General features: G+C 45.4%; 1 protein-coding gene across 1 annotated transcript; it reads left to right on the top strand.

Annotated features, from left to right (window-relative positions):
* Positions 1 to 934: 934 nt before the first annotated feature.
* Positions 935 to 13,432, top strand: GCNA (germ cell nuclear acidic peptidase; the record flags this gene model as incomplete). Its single annotated transcript, XM_084268967.1, has 7 exons — positions 935 to 1,529; positions 4,509 to 4,949; positions 6,271 to 6,442; positions 7,351 to 7,495; positions 8,743 to 8,881; positions 11,099 to 11,303; positions 13,180 to 13,432. 7 exons carry the CDS (start codon positions 935 to 937, stop codon positions 13,430 to 13,432), a joined length of 1,950 nt encoding a protein of 649 aa, XP_084125093.1.
* Positions 13,433 to 20,629: the final 7,197 nt, after the last annotated feature.

Below are 20,629 nucleotides of genomic sequence, written 5' to 3'. Positions count from 1 at the left end.
CTTTGCTGGTGTAGTCTTTTTTTATAGGTTTTATAAACCACTCGAGCCTATATCAGCTTTTTAATGTTTGACCTCTGTTTTGGAGCTCTCTGTAATGTGTTTGTTTAGATAAGGACTTTGGGATTTGTTTTTTGTTTTTAAGCTTCTCCAATAACTCAGCTAATTGGCTTCATGATGGCAGCTCCTCTTCTGTTGAAAAACCAAATTGATTTGAAATTAATCCTCCCCGCAAGTGTTTGAGGTAAACACAAACTGGTGCCAAATAAAAGTCTTTCAGGAATGATTGTTAATTATGTATAGAGGCACAGTCTTAGGTACTGTAGCAAAGACTTTAAACAAAAAATAAAGCTTTGCTGTGCCAGTTTGACTGATCTGCCTGCGCTCTCATGTGTTCTGCTGCCCTTCTGCTGTCAGACAGGTATTCCAAACAGCTGCCCTTTCATCTGCCTTCCCCTCCTTTTGAAGTAACGCTGCCTGTTTCAGCAGCAATAGCCCAGGTGTAGCGTAGCCCTTGTACCCAGATGCTTCTGTTTCCAGGGGACGTTAGGCTAACCCCAGGCCCTGAAAGCTCAGTAGGGCCTTACAGTAGTACCTTGTGTGGGCGGCTCGGGTCCTGCTCTGGAGCAGCCTGGGCCTGGAGTTGTGAACAAGTGCTGTCCCCTGATCCCGGCAGCGGGGCAGGGGCTGCACCGACCTCTCAGCCGTGCCCTGGGGCTCGAGTTGCTGCTGGGAGTAAGGGTGCGGGGCCCCCGTTTCCCTCCCTAAACCCCGCCCCGCGGCCCCCTCGTCCGCTGGGGCCGGACGCGCCCGGCCCGGCCCTGCGCAGGCAGCCTGGCCCTCGTCCCCCGCGCCCTCTCCTGGTAGCCATAGGGCGTAACGCCGTTTCCAGCCGCCCGTGCTGACGTCACTAGGGTGCGCGGGCGGGTCTATGCGCATGCGGTCCGCGCCGGTGACGCGCCAGCGGTGCGCGCAGTTTGAAAGGGGATGGAGCGGGAAGCCGCGGCCGTCCCCGGGTCCCCCTGCCCAGCCGCCCGGCCGGCCGCGCCTTCCCCTTCGCGTCCCGGGGAGGCACAGGACGGAGTCCCGCTGCAGCAGCCGAGGCGCACACAGCCTCTCTGGCGCGGGGAGGACCCCGTGGAGCGCCCGCCCACCCCCGCAGAGGGTGGGCGCCGGGGGCGGGCGCGGAGCCGGGCCGACAGGCGTCCCGGCGGCGGGCGCTCGGACGCGAGCGATGGCGGCTCTCCCTGCGGGTTGGCTTCAGCCGGCTGCAGCCCGGGGCGCCGGGGCGGCAGGTGAGGTGGGCTGGGTGGGGCGGCAGGGCCGTGCCTGGCGTTCCCCGGCGCTGGCCGCACCCAGAGGTGCCTCGGGGTGGCGCCCTGGGCGCTTCGCGGTGCCTGGCAGGGATCGCCGAGCCGAGCCTGAGCGCTTGGGTGACTTTAACGGCGTTAAAAGAAGCCGCCTTCGCATTTCCAGTCAACTGCGGGAGTGCTTTTCGAGTTCGGGCGTTCCCAGGAAACGAAACCGGCGTGGTAACGGCGTTACGGCTCATCCCTGCGCTTGCGGGACTCCCGGTCCTTGTGGTAACACACCCGCTCCGCCTTGTAAAACAGCTTTGGGAAAGCCACGGCGGCTTGCTAGATATCCCTGACAACCGTGTTGAAGTGTCTGTTACACAAAAGCAGCTTATTCCTCCTCGTTGCATGTTTTGAGGTTCACATAACGCTGTGTTCTACACCTGATGGAATGCCCAGCGCAAGAGGAGAGCCGAGCTTTCCATCCTTCCTGACACCCAGTTTGAGCTTAAACCAGCGCAGTGTCTGGAGCCTGGATCTCCAGGTGGCTCAGTCTGTCAGATTTTAACAGCGACTGATCCCCACTGAACGCACGTGGCTGTTACACACTGTAACACACAATTTCTCATGCTTCTGTCCTAAATGACTCAAAGCAGTTCAGCTGATTTGAGGTGGCCAGTGCTGTTTTCAATATGTATTTAGTTCTTGGTGTTCACAGGTGTTTCTGACCGGTAGATGCAGATCCTCTTGCTGTTGGCCTAGTGTTCTTGATACTATTCCATGTCTTGTTTCTTGCAGCTGTGCCCTGTACTTTTCCTCCAGCAGTGACGATGAATTTGAAGCATGTAAGTAATAGTGCCTGTTTGCTTGCTGAAGGAGCGTCAAAAGATGTTGCTTTCTAGTTAAAGCAAAGTAGTTTTTGTCTGTTCCCTGTCACTCGCTTGCTTCCTTCTTAGTCTGTGGAGCATCTTTGAATAAACCTTTTCTCTAAGCAGTTACTGATTCAAAGGCCTGTGTAAGCTGTTCAGGGTGCTCTTTTACAGAATATTTACAAAGCTGTTCTATTGCCATACTACTGCTATAGTGATGGTCGTTGGAAAGAGTTGAAAAAATACATGCCAAGAGACTGAAGGGAACTGGTTTATTAAATAGTAAGTCGTATTTTTCTGTAAGCTTTTGGTTTCCTGTGACCAGCTGTGAGCCTTATGAGTTTAGTGATGCCTCATGGTCTAGAAACGCTGTGGTTATCATCTGAGAAAGCTGACTGCTGGCTTTGGTGAGCCACCCTGATGCAGTAGCTTGGAAGGCAGCAGGTGCAGCATTTACTATTTTTGTAATGAGCATCATGATGAGGACTGCTGGGTGCTAAAACTGAAAATGCTTACTGCTTGAAGGGCTTCTTGCTTGAAAGCTTCTTGCTTGAAGGACTTCTTGAGCTTTGAGGTCTTGAATTATTTCCCCCCTCACTCTATTCTGCTTTAGAGACAAAAACATTCCATCCCATCCTATGTGTTTTAACTTACAGTGTGCTTTCAGAGTAGGGGTTGGGTGTAGCCCAGCTGGTCTTACTGGTACCAGAATCTACTAATCAGCTATAAAAGCTTTTTCAAGAAAATCTTTCTACTGGCTGTGGGTTTATGACATAGTACAGAGGTTTATAATCCCATTGGAGTCATGCATGCGGCTTCAGATTGTGAGAGCCAACACTCTGTAAATGCTATTTTGGCTCATTATGTCCCTTCTTGGGACAGTTGTTTCCATTCTCCCTAGTCTAATTTATGCTTTAATGACACTTGTTGCCCTTCACCGTTACTGAATCTCCCATGGTGATGGTGTGTGAGGTTTCTGATGGCATTTTCAGTAATCCCTCAAAAGTCACTGCTTCAAGTGTGTGCAGTTACAGCTGTCTGAGCTGAGTGTTTGTGTTTAGCAGTCGCCACAATAATTCTGGAGTGATTAAAGCTCCTTTGTTTGGGAGAAGTAGCATTGAATTGATGTTCTGCAGCGTGGTGTTGTCGTTAGGAATTTGTTTGCATCTGGAGTCACTTAGTGGAATGAGTGTACAGACAGCTCTGCAGTAGGAAAACCGCTACCTCCAGTCATTGAAATGCTTGGAGGAAATACGATTCCATCCTCAGTGATCCACATGTGTAGAAAGGCTCCACTGGGATGCACAACAGTGCTGCTTATCTAGCTTTGTGCTGTGCAAGGATTGAGTAATGAAGGGAATGCTAAGTCAGCTGCTGCCAGCTTTGAGGAATTGAGAGTTGGGATTGTGTGAAGGATGATCGTGTTGTTTTCTGGTTTTGTTTTAAGCCTTTACATGGAATTTTTACTAGTTGCAAACCTTTATCCTAAAAATGCATAACAAAACAAACAGAACCTTGTTCCTAATCTTCTATTGCTTCAGTTCTAGCTAGAATGAAAACTCCCAAGCCTGTTTCTAAAAGGGTGACTGGAAGGTGAGTGCTGCAGTTAATGACTTTTCAATGTTTGTGGCTTAGTTTTCTGTATCATGTCTACCATTCAGAATACAGAAAAATAATGGAAAGTGTCAGTGATTCCTGGGCAGATACACATATAGGAGTGATTGCAGACAGAACTGCTGCCTGTATGCTTCAGTCAAATGTAAAATGGGATGTTTGGGGGTGTACATGCTGTATTCACGTTCCTATTCATGGACGTAGCTGGTAACACTGTGAGCAGCTGGTGTTATATTGGGTGGCTACTTTGGTTTGTGAACTTACTCTTCTATTTTTGTGCTTATGTCAACATTTTTTACCATTATTTGCATGTTTTACAGTTTGGAAGACTTTATTGATGACACTGATTACTCCTTAAGCTTTGAAGTGAGAAAGAGCACAAAAAAGAATGGCAAGTAATTATCCAACAGTGGGATATTTTAATGGGTAAAAAGACAGAGTTCATTGCTGAGCTGAAATTTCTGAGAGCTTGTGAGACATGAGATCATTTGTCTGTTCCTTGAGGGAAAGAGTGGAGAGGCTTTTCTGTTCCCTCTGGGTGTGACATAAGAAAACATGGTCCTGCTGTTCTGTTAGTATGATGGTAAATAAGCAGGGTGTACTTGAGAAAACACAAATATGTTCTACTCTTTGTGGTTTTCTATCTTCTAAGGGATTTTTTTTTTGTCTTAAGACAAAGGCAGGTCTTCTAAATGAAATCACCAAACTTTAAGCTGTTTCTTTTGCATTCCAGCACAGAAAGAGCTTCAGACCCCAGGGAAGTTGATGGCTTCTGGAAAGAAAAACACTTGCTGCCAAGAATTGCGGTATTCAGAGGCTTCAAGTGACAGTGACGACTGTGTCTTTGTAGAAAGCCCATGGCAGGACTACCAAAAACAGGGAGTGAAAGACTTGAAGGGGAGTCAGAGGTGCAAAACATTCCCATCCCCACAAAATCTGACAAAGTCAGTTTCCAGAGACAGTCCAGACTTGGTTGCTAGAAGGGAAGTGAGGAGCTCTGAAAAGAGCAAGGAAAATAAAGCCCCAAATGTGGCTCTGCAGGGAAGCACAGAGGTAGAATCAGATAGCTCAGGTGATGAATTTGAATCGCTAATAGAACGGATAAGAAAACGAAGTGTACCCGGAAAACCCATCTCAAGCACAAGGGAAACTGTCTACCAGCCAAGCAAAATAGGTAAGCAGTTGTTGTTGGCTAAATGTGAGCTACCCTTTGGGAGCAAAAGTAGCTCTACAAGCCTAATCCCTGTGGTGTGTGCTTTAGGAGTGAGACCCAGCATCTTGCAATTGAATCTGATGCAGTCAGAAATTCTTCTTCTAAGTGTTCTGAAAAATGACTCTAGGCTTATGGCATCAAAATTTAGGTTTCTCAGTACTGGTTGTTTTAATAATTCCCATACTTTGTAGGCATTTTTCCTTCAAAAATTGTTCTGAAATCAAACCTGACTGGTAGGGTTTGAATTATGTTCACTTGTTTTTTTAATGTATGATAGCAGGTAATGTGAAGCTGTCATTTTGATAAGACTGGAATTTTGACCAGTTAGATGCTGTTAATTCAGTATTTGGATCTATAATTATTTAAGCTGCAGTTTATAATGACAGTTTCAGAAATCAGTAGCTTCTCTCCTTTGGCTAACAAGTGAGCTCCAGTGGTGAGATTGCAAAGTGGGGGAAAGGGTGAGTAGGTGAAAACAAATCTCTCTGGAAGGGCAAACACAAGGTATCTGCCTCACTAAGAAGGATGAGTTCAGGTCATGGAGACCTATGGGAGATGGTTGACAGCATAAAGTATGCCCTGGGAAAAAGCAGATTTTTTTTTTTTTGCATTCTTTGGCATGTGTCAGTGTGTTCTAGAGAACACCTTCTAGAGGAGGTGAGCTGGCAGCTGCCTTGGCTTCTCTGCGTAGGCTTGAATAGTGAAAGAATACAAATGGTCTGAATAAGGAAACAGTTAGAGAAAAGCCAGCATAGAGAACCTCTACTGAAACTGCAAACCTTGAAGTGGTCCTTGGTTTCTAGTTTGAGGGTCCATCATTTAAGCAAGCTGTCCAGATGCGGGCTGGGCAAACAGGCAGCTATTTGATCCAAACTTGCCTGTGAAACAAATGGTGGGATGTGACAGAAGGTTAGGGATTGGTTTTTTGTTCAAATGGTGCCTCTGAGTTATGGCTTCCAGTGTGCTGGTAATGTCTTTTGAGTTGGTGTAATGTCAGAACAGTGTCTGAGTAGGGTCACAAAGGCTTTTCCCTCCGCTTCCTCCCAGCCGAACGTTTGGAAGTTGGAGTTTGCTGTTCCTTCATCAGTGGCAGTTTTTGTAGTATAAACCAGCACATTACCTTCCCATTGGTTGTACAAGCCTGAAGAATGCACAATGGGAATATGTGTGCTGAGGGGGAATATTTGACTCTTTTATCCCCATTGTCTGTTACCTGGCTGCTGACATTTGTGCTTCTGTTCTTTGACCATGTGTAATTCTGTGACTCTTTCTGTTGAACCAGAAAACATCAAGTCACCATCTGAAGATGCCCAGCTCCTGAAAGGGGAGGGACTCAAGACACAAAGGCCAAACTCCATTTCATTTCAAGGAACACCTTCGAGTGTAATGGTTCCTACAAGAATCCCCAGGACTGAATTGTTCAGTCGTTCCCAATCAGCAAAGACAGAGAAAAGGTAAGTGCTTCTCCCTCTTTACTGTGCTCTGGGACTATTATAGATGGACAGAGAGATGCTAAGCATTTTGTCTAGGATGATGTTCTGATTTTTCTGGTCTCTGGAAACTTCTGCTACCAATTCATCAGTTGTTAGTAGTTAAGTAGCTGGAAATCAAAACTCATAGTTTGTGACAGGGAGAACATAAAATAATATCCATTTGCAGGAACTGATGACAAATCTGACAAATGTCAGATCCTTTTCACTCCCTTGGTATTTCTTGTCTTGGAACAGCATACTTTTAACATGTGCTGCCATAAAGATTCTGTGTCTCCAGGTGCCTGTCTTAGTTATAGTTCTGAAAATACACCTTTATGGTGAATGATCTTGTTAGGGCTGTTCATATATGGATTAAGTTTTAGTATAATTGTGGCTTGCTGTGTCTGAGCCATGCTCTTTTCTTACTTACAAGTCCTCATAATCTAGTTTTGTGAATTAATGAAATAACTGTAGACCTACTGCAACACCTCTGCCCCTTCATGCCCCTGAAGGGGGAAGAAGGCAGCGTAAGTGTGTGCACCTCAGTGGCCTCACGAAGGCAGGCTAGTGAAAAGAGTCAGGAAAGATTTATGCCAGCAGCGTCATCCCAGAGATCTTTATTGGCTGTAAAACGACCATAGAATCATAGACTGGTCTGGGTTGGAAGGGACCCTAAGGATCACAGAGTCCCAATCCCCCTGCTACAGGCAGGGCCACCAACCTCCAGGCTTGGAGCTACACAAGGTTGCCCAGGGCCCCATCCAACCTGGCCTTGAACACCCCCAGGGATGGGGCATCCACCACCTCTCTGGGCAGCCTGTTCCAGGACCTAATGTTTCAATGTGATGTCTCTGTGCTTCAGTAAAATGCTTTATGGGTTTTTTTGGCAGGCTCATGGTGTGCTCAATACCTGGCTGTTTCTTGCAAGATCTCTCAAATCCAGCTTGCCACTATGTGAAGTATTTCAAGAAAAATAGAGAGGAGCTGGCACAGAAGCTCTACTGTCTGTATAACAGGACCATCTTTGATCAGAAGGTTGGCTACAAAACAAAAACTATGAATCTAAAATGCTTCTCCTAACTTTTTCATGTAATAGCAGTTAAGTTAATGAATCTCTTCAGTTAGTGGAAGCTAAGCTTTAGAGCAATGGCCTACGTTTGGATTAATTCCATTTCTTTGAGAAGGATTCATCACTCTGTGATGCAGTGGCTTTCAGCTTGCCTTGCTTTCTCAGCTTTAGTGGTGTCCATCCCTAGGTAAACAGTCTTGATGGTGTCCAAGAGTCTTTGAGAGAAGCTGCTATGTGAGGGGCCTCAGATCAATTTAATCTTTGAAGTGAGTAATATTTATCTTGATGTGTTTTCTACCACCTTCATGATCATCAACATAGCAGCCCAGGAGTGTTTCTGCTGCTGCCTCTGTGGTAGTAGAGCCCAGCAGAGGCTGTTATGGATTTCTGCTGCTAAAAGAAGCTCAAGGTTGTCTACCACTGAGGTCATTCAGCTCTTACTGAAGTAACATGTGAACTCTGCAGCGTTACCCCACAGCCTTATAGCTGTGGGGAAATTTGCTTGCCTTGCAAAGGGCAAGTTGTGGGGGCATACACCAGGGAGCAGGGAGCTGATTGACAAAAGCATTTCCCTTTGATGTTAGGGCCTGTTGCCTCATGCTTAGTCATGCTATGTGCAGTCTTCATTCCTATTGTCTGTTCATGTCTGCTGTTCTGGAACAGATTAAAAAGCTGCTTATCCTTTGGATAACAGTTCTGTGTGAACTGAAAGCTGTAAGTTGTGCTTCACGTTGAAGGTTCAATTTTGGAGAACTGCTGTCTTGGCTGTTACGTCTTCTGGTGGTGCTGGAGACCCTCCTCTTGTGAAACACATCCTTGAGAGGAAGGACACTGCAATCCCAATAGAATTTTTTTCAGGAAGGAAGATGTTTCTGTGCAGCTGAGAAAATAATGTTCAGCTGACCAAGGACAGGCTGAGGTCATGATTTCACATAGAGCTGAGCTGGACAGGCTCATTGTTGCTGAAAGCAAAACACCTTGCTCTCCAGTGCTTCCAACTCTGTGCCTGCCAACACTTAACTACTGTTGGACCATTTACTTAAACCAATTAACTAATTTAGATGACAGAAAACTGTTAGTAAAAGAACAGAACTAGCCAAGGCAGATATGATGTGGACCTGCTGATTAATTGCTGGCCAGGGCTAAACTATGATAGGAATAAATATAAGGGGAAGCCATGGCCAGAAGATTACATGTACTGTTTTGTTTTCAGTTACCAGAGAAAATGGAAATAACCTGGAATAAGAAAATGAGAAAAACAGCAGGATATTGTGTAACAGGGAAGACAGCAGGTCCTGAAGGAAGGCGTTACGCTCGCATAGAACTTTCTGAGAAAGTCTGCGACTCTGCAGGTAGGTAAAAGAAAAGGTATGTTGATTCTCTGTTTTGAAAGTGAGTTCTAGAGAGAACAAATGTGAATTTGAGATTAAGAGATCTGGAACTAGAATGCTTTGGTTTGGAAGGGACCTCGAAGATCATCTAGGTCCAAGCCCCTGCCATGGGCAGGGAAACCCTCCAGTAGATCAGGTTTGTCCAAATCCCCATCTAACCTGGTCTTAAACACTTCCAGGGAGTGGAGCTTTCTGGGCAACCTATGCCAGTGCCTTACCACCTTCATAGTAAAGTTTTTTTTTTTTTCCTAATGCCTAATCTAAACCTGCCTTCACAGTTTTAAACCATTCCCCTTGCCCTATCACTGCACTCCCTGATGAAGGTATACATAGATACTGTCCAGTATGTTTATCTGCTATCTGGATGAGGGAGTTCAATGCATTGTTAGCAAGTTTGCTGAGGTGCTGTTGACTCCTGAGGGACAAGATACCTTGTAGAGAAATCCAGATAGATTGGTGCATTGGGCAGTGATTAACAGGATGAAATTTAACAAGTCCAACTGTTGAATTCTGGGATGGAGTAACACCAGGCACAAGTATAAATTGGGAGAGGGTTGGCTGGAGAGCTACCCTGCAGAAAGGGGCCATGGGGTGCTGGTTGGCAGCAGTCTCTCTCTGAGTCAGCAGTGTGCCCTGGCAGCCAGGAGGGCAAATTGCATCCTGGGGTGCATCAAGCATGGAATAACCAGCCAGTCCAAAGTGGCAAAGATCCAGCTGTATTCAGTGTTAGTGCGGCCCCACCTTGGATACTGTGTGCAGGTCCGGGCCCCGCAGTTGGAGGCAGCTGTGAGAGGCCTTGAATGCCTCCAGAAGACAGTGATAGAGCTGGTGAAAGGGCTGGGAGGCATGTCCTGTGAGGGGTGGGCTAAGGACTTTAGGATTGTCTAGTCTGGAGAAAAGGAGGCTGAGGGGCATCTTCATTGCTCTCTACAGCTTCCTGAGGAGGGGACATGGAGAAGGGAGGTGTTGAGCTCTTCTCCCTGGTATCCAGTGATATATGGGAATGGTTCAAAGCTGTACCAGGTGAGGTTTAGACTGAGCATTAGGAAGCATTTAATTACTGAGAGGGGGGTCAAACATTGGCACAGGCTTCCTAGAGAGGTAGTTGATGCCCCAAGTCTTTCAGTGGTGTTTGGACAATGCCCTTAATGTTTTCTCAGGTATTCAGACTAGGTGATCGTTGTAGGTTCCTTTGAACTGAAACACTCTGTTCTAATCATGGAGAAAATGCAGTGCTTCACTCTAGTTGTTTCTGCACAAAAAATACCAATGTTACAAGAACACAGTCAATGAATATTGGTCAAAATAAAGGTGTTTTAGGTCTCAAAAAAGATCCCAACCAACCCAAACCAACCAAAAAAAAAAGCCCACAAAAAAGCCCAGCCAACAAGATTTCTTCCCCAAGCAGATTAGGTGTGCAGGGGAGTAACTGGGATGCAGAATTAGGGCTAAGAAATTTGGGCTAATAAGCTAAAACCTTGTTTTGGGGTATTTTATCCTGTCAAAATGTCATGATTTAACTCTAGCTAGCAACTGAGCACCACACAGCCACTTGCTCACTCCCTCCACAGCAGGATGCAGGAGAGAATTGGAAGAGTCAAAGAGAAAACTTGTGGGTTGGGATAAAGTCATGTTAATAAGTAAAGCAGAAGCCACACACAAGCAAAGCAAAACAAGGAATTAATTCACTGCTTCCCATCAGCAGGCAGGTCCAGGAAAGCAGGGTACCATCATGTGTAATGGTTACTTGGAAAAACAAATGCCATCACTGAATGGTCACCCCCTCCTTACCCCAGCTGAGCATGACATCACATGGAATGGAATAGCCCTTTGGTCAGCTGGGGTTGGCTGTACCAGCCATGTCTTCTCCCAACTTCTTGTGCACTGGAGCTGCACACTTGGCTACTTGCTTTTTGAGTGTTGTGAGGAGCAGGAAAGACCTTGACTCTGTGTAAGCACTGCTCAGCAACGACTAAAACATCTCTCTTATCAACACTGTTTCCAGCACAAATCCAAAACATGGCCCCATACTAACTAGTATGAAGGCAATGAACTCTGTCCCAGCCAAGGCCAGCACCCTCTTGTATCTTAGTGAGTGTCAAAGCAGTGACCAAGGATGAAAGTTTGTGCTTCCCATGTATGACTGATCTTCATGTCTTCTGTTTGCATTATGCCAAGATCGTCTTCGAGACACCCTAGTCCATGAAGCTTGCCACGCGGCCACCTGGCTGATCAATGGTGTTCGTGATGGACATGGAAAATTCTGGAGATTCTATGCCCTTAAATCAGCTGTGATTCACCCAGAACTGCCAGTAGTAACACGATGCCACAGCTATGAGATTAATTACAAATTCATCTACGAGTGTGTTCTGTGCAAAGCTACGTGAGTAATGTTTTGATCTTGCATAGGACTCTGTATTTGCTTTGCCTCTAACTCGGCAGTCTCCTGGGCCTAGAAGTCATGGGTCTCTCATGCTATGAAGCAGTTGGACTTCTGAGTTGTCACTTGACATTTCCTGAGCCCATAGAACCTTACTACGTGATTCCACGTGTTTGCTTTGAGGTAGTTCCAGTTTAGTGGTCAGGACAGACCAAAGTATCTTCTGAGGACCATTGATAATGATAGAAGGTCTTTGGGAAGCAAGTGAGGGATCAGAAAAACACGTGTCTCAGCTTTGAAGGACATCAGGGAAGGTGGTTGCTGTCACTTCTCAAACATTGCTTGAATTCTGTAAATTTGGATTTAGTTCCTCTGTAGTTAGAGGTAACTTGTGAAAGTTTTTGTCCACTTATCTCAGATTTTGTGATCAACACTGATCCTATTACAGGCTTTTTGGTAGGTAGTGGTATTTTATGCCTTAACTAAGTACCTGTGGGCCTACACTGATGGAGTGATGACTGGATCTGGCACATCCCTGTGGAATATATGTCAACAAAATACTAGCACATGTTGCAGAAATAAAGCAGTCCAACTTCTTTTGAAATCTGCCTATGTTTTACATTACAAAGTCTGTCTTGTGCTATGGTAACAATCTAGATTTTATCTAAGGAAGAACAGCCCACAAGAAGAGTGCTAGACTTGTCATGGTGGGCTGAGTTACTTTTTAGATACTCAACCTTGTAAAGATACTAAGAACTACCTGATGTTGAAAGAAGTCAGCTGTTAGTCACTGGAATTCAAAAGCAGAACAAGTACCCATAAAACAAAATGTGTAAATAATTAAATATTAGAACAAAGTATCAGAGGAAGCTGTCTGGCTTATTAATCTTCGTGACACTGAATTAAGACTAAACATTTAACCTACTCTCTTATCTTTGTTAAGGTAGTGACAAGTAAGATGTAGAGCATGACACTAGCTTGATTCCTGTTGGTTTAAAACTCTAAAAGCTGTAATCAGTTTCCTAGTTGATCTTTTATCTCGTGGACTTTTTCAGCTTGTGCCTATGTTAAAGGAGGACTAGGTGTGAGCAGCACTGTTGTGTGAAGGATTGAGGCTGTGACACAGATGTACTGATAGATTGCAGCATTGCTTATCAGACCAATGCTTACTACATTTGGGAAGTGAGAACCATATACATTGCTGAGATCAAGCAGAAGAAATAGCTGCTAGAGTATTTTCCCAGGTTTCTTACCTTCATGGGTATGAAGTCTGTCGCTGACCATGGGCCTTTTACATGTAACAACCTCAGTCTCAGTGGGAGAGGATGAAGGTTTGTGAATTCAGATTGTAGCCCAGGACACTGACTGACAAGGGTGGGATCTATTTTTTTTAAATTTTTTTTTAAAGTTGTTGTTAACCCCTCCTAACTTTTTCTTCCCATATGTCCTACTTCCAGTAGCACTGGGAGGAAACAGTGTTTCATATATGAAAGAATCTTTCTGAAGTGTTTTTGCACAACTTTGCAGTGTGTTAGTTCCTTAGGTAAAACTGTGTGTTGAGATGATTTGATGGTGATGGCTTTGAGGAGCAACTCCAAGGAGTACTTGATACATGGATTGTGGAGGTGTTTTGAAATATTGTAGCACTATGCCAAGAGTAAAAGAGGCAGAGGAAGGAACCAAGCTGAAAATGCAGTGGAAGAAGTTCCAGAGACTCGTGTTATACAGATTTGATTGTTCCAGCATGTAGTCAGTTTCCTGTTCTAAGATGCTAATTTAGAAACCTACCTAAGTAGCCTGGCAGAAGAGAAAGAAGCCCTTTCCCACAAGTAATATCAACTACAAGTGTGAAATCAAAGGTGGTGTTTTTCCATTCCAGGGTGGGACGTCATTCCAAGTCTCTGGACACAGAACGCTTTGTGTGTATGTACTGCGGGGGTCAGCTGGCCCTGAGTCAACCCACTCGGAAGGATGGCACTCCTGCTAGGACACACCTAACGCCCTTTGCAAAGTATGTGAAAGAAAACTATGGACTTGCTAAAAGAGAGCACCGTGGGCTGAGCCATGCAGAAGTCATGCAGAAACTCAGTGCTGATTTCACTTCGAAAACTAGGCTTCAAGATTCCTTGTAACATCTCAACACGCTTCCCTTCCTGATACCGCTGCAATTTTGTGTGTAGTAGTCAATGAGTTTAACGTGAGTCTTAAGAATGTGTTTTGGAGGATTCCAGAAAATTTTAATATTTTAGCAATAAATCTAACAAAGGAAACCTTATGGCCTTTTCTAAAATGGGCAAGAGTAAGGAAAAACTCATGAAGTAGAAAATCCATGGCAATGCACAAGTCAGGGTATCCTCCTTAAACTTCAGATACACACCACCCGTGTCTGGGAAGGTGCAGTTCTAGGCCCTTTGTGGGCCTGACTTGCTATGTTTGTTTGGAATTTTCTGAACAATATTTTCTCTCAGGGCTCCATAGCATGTCTTCAGTGACTCCAGTGAGCAAAGTTACTCTTTCATCTGCGTAGCTGATATGCTATAGACTGGTTGTGCTGAAGAACTGCTAGTTGTACATCTCTCTGGGATTACCAGATGCAAGATAAATCCAGGCCTGTGAGCTGAAGTCCTCTGATTCTGTCTGGGTGACATCCAGCCAGGAAAAAGGGCAGACCTGAGGAAGGCTTCAGCATGGGTTCAGGCATTCTCCTAAGGAGGATTTCTTAAGTGAGCCTTAGCTGTCTTTGTTTAATGTGGTAGGTAGATGATGCCTCAAATCTGTTAGAGAAAGAGTGAGTTTCTGCAAAGGCCCCGAGCTGTAGTGAGATTGAAGGTCTTTCTAACTAGGTTTTGATTGCAGTTGTGCCTCTCGCTGAGATTTCATAGAAGCCAAAATAAATGCAAAAGGTAAGGTAGGGCAATGCACGCTTTTCACTGTAGAATGAGAAGGTTCAGTCAGATGACTGAAGTCATGTTATGTAGAGTATAACTAGAGGTGTGTTATAGTCTTTGTCTGCTGTGAACAAACTGCTCGGGAGACTTGTGATTTTGAATAATCAATAAATGCCAGTTTCATACCAACTGTGGCAGTGAACCAGGCTTCTTGTTTTCAGTTGAACTGTGGCTGTGTCCCCATTCCATTTGGTGGGTAAAGGTGATGAACTTTTTAATTCTCTGTGTGGTAACCATGTGTAACTTGAGAGGTTTAAACAAACCCCAGCTTCGCTTAAACTCAGCAGGAGTAGTGGTTTGGCAAAGCTCAGAACAATAACACCCTTATAAACTTAGTGGAAATACAGAAGAGCAGCTTGGCAAAACTTGGAACAGTTATTACCCTTATGTGCTGAAAACCGAATTCAGAGAGAAAGTGAGATGTCCACCCTTGGATCCAGCGATGGTCTCTGCTTGCAGTTGTCCTTCATTGGCGGGTGCGCAGGTGGCTCCTGAGGTTTGTGTCTCTTATAAGCTAGTCTTCCCCTTCAGATACGCCCCTTGATGGGCATAATGGTTCTTGTTCCTGAATGTTGTCATTTCCACAGAGTGGGGTGACCTTGAGGGGTGTTTCAGGTGGTTGTAAGCCCCTTCCTCAAATGACCTCTCACCATATATGGCAACCAACATGGAACAACACACTATCCGTGCTCCTGCCAACCAGCTCCTCCCCTGTGTCTTCCCACTGCAGTGCACACCTTAACCTTCCACCACCACAAGCAAGACCCCAGCCTCTGATGCTGGGAGAGCCAGACCTGGTCAGGGCTTACCCTCCCCTTCCTTCCGGGGAGGACCGGAGTGGGAGGAAGAGGAGAAAATGAGAGCAGGCCCTTTTGCTGCAGACTTCAAAGCCATCAGCAGCAGGAGCCTTCAGAACAGTTTAAGTACAAAATTAATTGGTTTAATATTTAATCAGTCTATAATAGGCCTGGGGATCCTGGTGGAGACGGTTTGCAGTTGAAAGGATGTCCAGACTGAGTATCTCCCCTCCAGAAGGGACAACGGAGCCCCTGCCCCCAAGACACATGTAAGAACAATCTCTCTACTGTCTCCCCTTGATGTGGCACAGCACCTGGAACTGACTCCCACCCGCTTGTGCTGTGGGCTTTGAGAGCCACCACCATAAATCCTCATCCTGGAGGCTAATGATTTAATTCTCTGATGAGCTTGGAATAAATTCCAGTGCACTCCCTTCCCACCCCATAACACCCTTTCAGAAGAGCCAGACCCCCTGGCCCGCTGTACCGGACCACTGAAAGGGGAGAGTCCCAAACACTGTCACTGCTCAGGCTGGGAAGAAGCCCTTTGTCCTTCTGGGATGCGCTGGGATATAACCCAGATTTGGCTCAGCGCAGCCTTTCCCTCCAGGATCAAGCTCTGGTTGCTGCCAGGTGGTTACTGCACCAAGTCCCGGTCACACGAGAAGAGTTCAGCGCTGGACCTGCTCAGTGTGTACAACCCTAAAGCAGCTTCGTCCCGGCACTGGGATTTAACCACACGCTCCAGCAAACTCCAAGTCTCTTAACTTTCTGGAAATCTCTGATTTAAATCGTCCCAGCTTGGAAGACTGGAATGGCAGACTAGGCACAGGACCTGCTGCTGTGCCACAGCTCTCGGTGTGTGGCTCCAAGCGCAGGAAGCTCTGTGTTTGGTAGGGGCCGCTAGATATTCGTGTAAACGCCGGGAGCGGGCTGGGGACAGAGCAGCACGGTTCTCAGACTGAAGCACAGCTCTGCCTGCTGCTATAAATACGACTGTTTGGATCTTGTAAGGACTTGGACAGCGAGACACGTCCCAGCATCGTGCTCGATAGGGACTAGTAACAAAAATCATTCACAAGTACCTTTGGAGCGACTTAAACTTGCACTGGAGTTTTCACTAGAGGATACATTCTGCTTGCATGTTGAATTAGGCTTGTCAGTGTGATTTTAAACTGAGAAGGGAGCACCATCCATTATGTGACCGGTTCTCGTGCTTATTTTAATTAGATCTAATGTAGGGCATAAGTTGAAATTTGTCCATGGGCGCTTGTGCTCTGGTGCATGAGAACTACAGATCATTCACAGAGTGAGACACCCAGAGCTGATCCTTTGTGGTTTTAAGGCAGTTAAAGATCCTGTACTCCAGACCTGGTGTTCTGCCTTGTTTCTAGCTGTTCATTGCTACCCCTGCTCTGCATTTCTGCAGCTGCTTGTACAACCACACAGTGATCCAATTGAGAGAACCGATCTGACAATCACCTTGGATTTAGATCCTCTTCACGGCTGTTAATTGCTGTGATCACATTTTCTGAGCCATGTGGCTCAGGTGGTTCAGTCCGCGTTATCTTTGGGGCAAACTTTGTGTGAACCTGTCCCTACTTGGGTTGGAGAGTCTCCCTTTGCAGTGATAGTTTCTCTCCAAGATCTGTGTGGGATATTATCAGGGATATTCAAGAAATATGGGCTCAATCTAAGATGATATACCAAGACCCCAGAGAGTGGCTTGGAAAGGGCTAAAAGGGAAGATATGTTCTTCCAAGAGCTTGTTTATATGGCATCATCTGTCTTCTGATATTTTCTTCCTGTGACAACATCTGGGCAAGAGACTGGAGATGGCTTGAGTACAAGCTATTTTTTGTTAAGTGAGGAAGCCTGTGTCCTCCCTCCTCCTTAGCCTTTGTTTGAAATGTTTCTGGATGGTGCAGTTCTGAGTGCTGTCGCTTTGTATTCCACCCAGTTTGCTACAGTTTGCAATGAAAGCCTCATAATGACATTATTCAGGAGTAAGAAAATGCATGAAAATAAACTAGTTGGCTCATGTTGGGGTTTCTGAAATCTATGGACTGCCCTGTCTGCTCTTGAAGTGTAAAGACCAACAACTGCCACAGTAGACCCCTGAAATGCAGGGGCTGCAGATGGTGTATCCAATAACAAATCATTATAAAATGCACACTGACAGAAAGACACCTACAAAGTCTGATTTTCCTTGAAGGAAAAAAAAAAAAAGAGCCCATGACTGGCAAGTTCAAAACATTACTCTGTCTCTCCTTCACCTTGCTGTTTCTGTGTGGATTGATTCTGTTTGGCTTGTGATGTAGTGGTGCAGTGGATGACACGAGGCAGAAGAGAGCAATTAGATTGCTCCACATGAGATTTACGCTGTGTTTCCGTACTTTTTATGTGTTTATGACTCTGCAAACTGAGTGAAGATAGTCTTCCTTCTCTTGCTAGTTGGTTTAATATAAATCAGAACCAAAAAAATGTTCTCTTCCTTTTCCTCTCTCATGTAGATGCAGTGCTGTGCCTATGAGGGATGATACTTCTGCTACCGTAGGGAACTGTGAAAATTAGATAGAGAATATTTTGCAGAGTGATTTCTTCATATTTCCACGATTCAGAAATGCTTGGTCTGGGAAAATAACGGGAGCATTTGTCAAGCACATTTAAATAGCTTACTTTGAAATATTTCATCACAACTTTTCTACATCCTTCGAATTGTCTCTTTGTGGGCTTGTTATTTGGCTATGGGGATTGTCAGATGCAGACACATGAAGGCTCAGACTGACTGGAGGCAGCAAAGGTGATGTTGGATCACCAGGGCTGACTAGCAGAAGATGTGCTGCACAGAGGAGCCGTGCCCACTAAGTATTTAACATTTGAAGTGAAAGGGAAGGCTGCTTTGTATTTAAAGAATGCCATGATTCTTTGAGACCTGGCTTAGGATACTAATTTGTGTTGCTGGTCTTTGCCCTGCTCATGTGCTATATCCCCTCTTCCCTGGAATTTAGCTCATACTATGGCTCAAATGATTTGTATCAGCTGTTGAACTGGATCTTTGCTGATGCTCAACATCTCTGCTAGGTTTCTGTCAGAGGTAAATGCTTGCATTAAAGGACCAGAAAAACGGGCTTCAGAGCAAGTAACGTTTCTCACAGCTGGTGATTTCCAGTAAGTATTGGGGATACTTGGAGATTGCAGAGGAAATAATGTGAAGAACGGCTGCTGCAAAGCAGGCTGGTATGCAGACGTGGGAGGAAGTCCAAGGTCTGTTGTGAGGAATGTTATCCTGGCTGCGAAGGCTCAATGTGGTGATGTCTCCTGGCAACTGGTCCTTCAGCTCCCCCGGGGAACCTCTGCCTGTGACAGCCTGGCACTGCGCCCTGCTGGCTGTGGAAAACACGTGCCGTTGCTCCTGTCTGCTTAGCCACCAGCAAACACCTCCACAGCGATCCACCGTGTGAATGCCCTGCCATCTCCTATTCCTGCATAACCCTGCTGACAGCCAAATCTACTAAAAGTTCAGTTTCACCCAGGCAAATCAGATTCCCTGGAATCAACTGAGCCTTGCTCTCTGAAGGCAGCTTGTGGTGGTGCTCATGTAATCAGATCCTGAGGTGGCCTTGCATGTGTTTTTACAAGCACTGAGATAGACTTTATGTGTCAGTTATTCTTTGTGATGTGCATTTTTGAAGGCAATTTTAATATTATGCTTAAGTAACCCACAGGCTCAGATCTTCAGGAAGAAGCTCCAAGTGAGCAGAGTTCCTCCCTTTTCCCAGCTGGTCTCAACTATACAAGCTACAAATACAGGTAAGGAGGTGACCTTTGTACCCAGCCTAAATTTCACCTCTGTCCATTCACCTGTTGTTTCCTAATAGCTGGCTCTTGGCAGCAGTAGTTTCTGTAGGTGTTTTGAATCGCTCTTCAGAAGTCTTCAGGGACACCCAAGTCAGTCCATTGATTAAACAAATGGATTTTGGAAGTATGCAATTAATGAATTACCCTACAATTAATGAAAAGCTACTCTACTCCTGCCTGAAAAGGAAGCAGAAGAGCACAGGTGTTGGGCAAACACAGGTGGTCACATCAGGGTATCCAAAGGCATTGAGCACGCAGGTACCTTTCTGCTCACCTTTTCAGGGTTCTATCAGCAGCCACACATTTGCAGTGCCTGTTTTTGCTTTTCGAGCTGCCTCTCAGAACCAAAGAGAAATAGGGAAGGGGTGAGAGGTTCCCTTCCCAGCCAATGAGCAGAGAGCCACCGCAGACCCGCACAAGGCCTGAAAGATCAAACGATGCTTCGTGCACTGAGCTCTCCTGTTTCCAGCAAGCCTTGTTTGGAGGATGTAAGTGTACCTTCTGCACTATTCCCAAGCCTTTTCAACAGCAGTGGGGGTGCAAGAGCAGGCACAGTGTTGTGATTGATTTATCTTTCCTTTTTTGTTTGTTCTAATGATAGCCTATTACCTACCAGCAGTCCAGTTTCCGTTGGGCATTAGGGATCAAAGTAGCCGCTAGATACTTCCCAAAAGCACTGAGCTCAACTTGGAGCTTCTGCAACTGCTCTGTCTGGGCTACCATTTCTTTTTGTTCATGTGTTTATAAAGCAGTGAGTCATCCTGAGAAGAATCAATACCAGAAACATCTCCCTTTGCATGCATTTCCTGCTCATGGACACTTCTCTACCATCAGAAATGCTGGAAGTATTTTGTGTAGAGGCAAACCACAAGGTGAATATTCCTGGTGAGTTTCACAAAGGTGAGAAGATAAAAAACTATGGCTTTTAAAATTTTTTTAATGTTATAATGCTGTAGGCAGAGAGAGACATAAGGGAGGTGTGTGGTTGTGTTTACAACTGGGAAACTGTTGTGAGTGTGAGTGCCTGTGCACTTACAAATATATGCTCTTCTTTAGGTATCAACATGTAAAGGGGGATCTTCTCTCAGGATTTTTTTGCATCATAATTCCAGGATAACATTAATCTGTATGAAATAAATAATCTTACTTGAACTCACTCAGAAATGTTAGACCAGATTCATCCCACGTGTAATTTGTCTGACAGAGATCTAAAACAGAGCTCAGCGTTACGTTTGGGAGGGTGATTACTGCTGCCTGTGCTCATGTCAAAACAAGACTGTTTTACATTATCTTGTCCCTAGAGAAAGCTCTGCTGAACTCAGGATAGTCCTGTTTGCTTTGCCCTGTAGCATACTTACGCATGGCCGCCTATACTTCCCTCCACAGTAACACAACCTGATGAAACTAGGAGGTGTTCAGGCAGTAAATGTGACTGTTCCTTCACATCAGGTGCCGTGTACCAATGTTTCCTGTTAGCAGCACACTGTAAAGCACTGTTCTTGTCACCATGCCATGTTAAAACTGATTCCTGGTTAAACCAGGGGCCTTGGTTTTGGTTTGTCTGACTTTTTAAGCGTATCATGGATTGGACTGACAGCTGAGGGTAGACTGAGGTCTTCAATCAATCCAAATGCAGGTTGAAAGACACTTGGCAGACATACAGACAGGTCAGATTTCCTTTGCCTTGCTTGGGAGGTGAAACTATGAAGCCTGGGAAAATTCT

The sequence above is a fragment of the Gallinula chloropus genome, assembly GCF_964237585.1.
Source record: "Gallinula chloropus genome assembly, chromosome: 11".
Classification (NCBI taxonomy): Eukaryota; Metazoa; Chordata; class Aves; order Gruiformes; family Rallidae; genus Gallinula; species Gallinula chloropus.
This window is presented reverse-complemented; position numbering and strand designations above follow the sequence as displayed.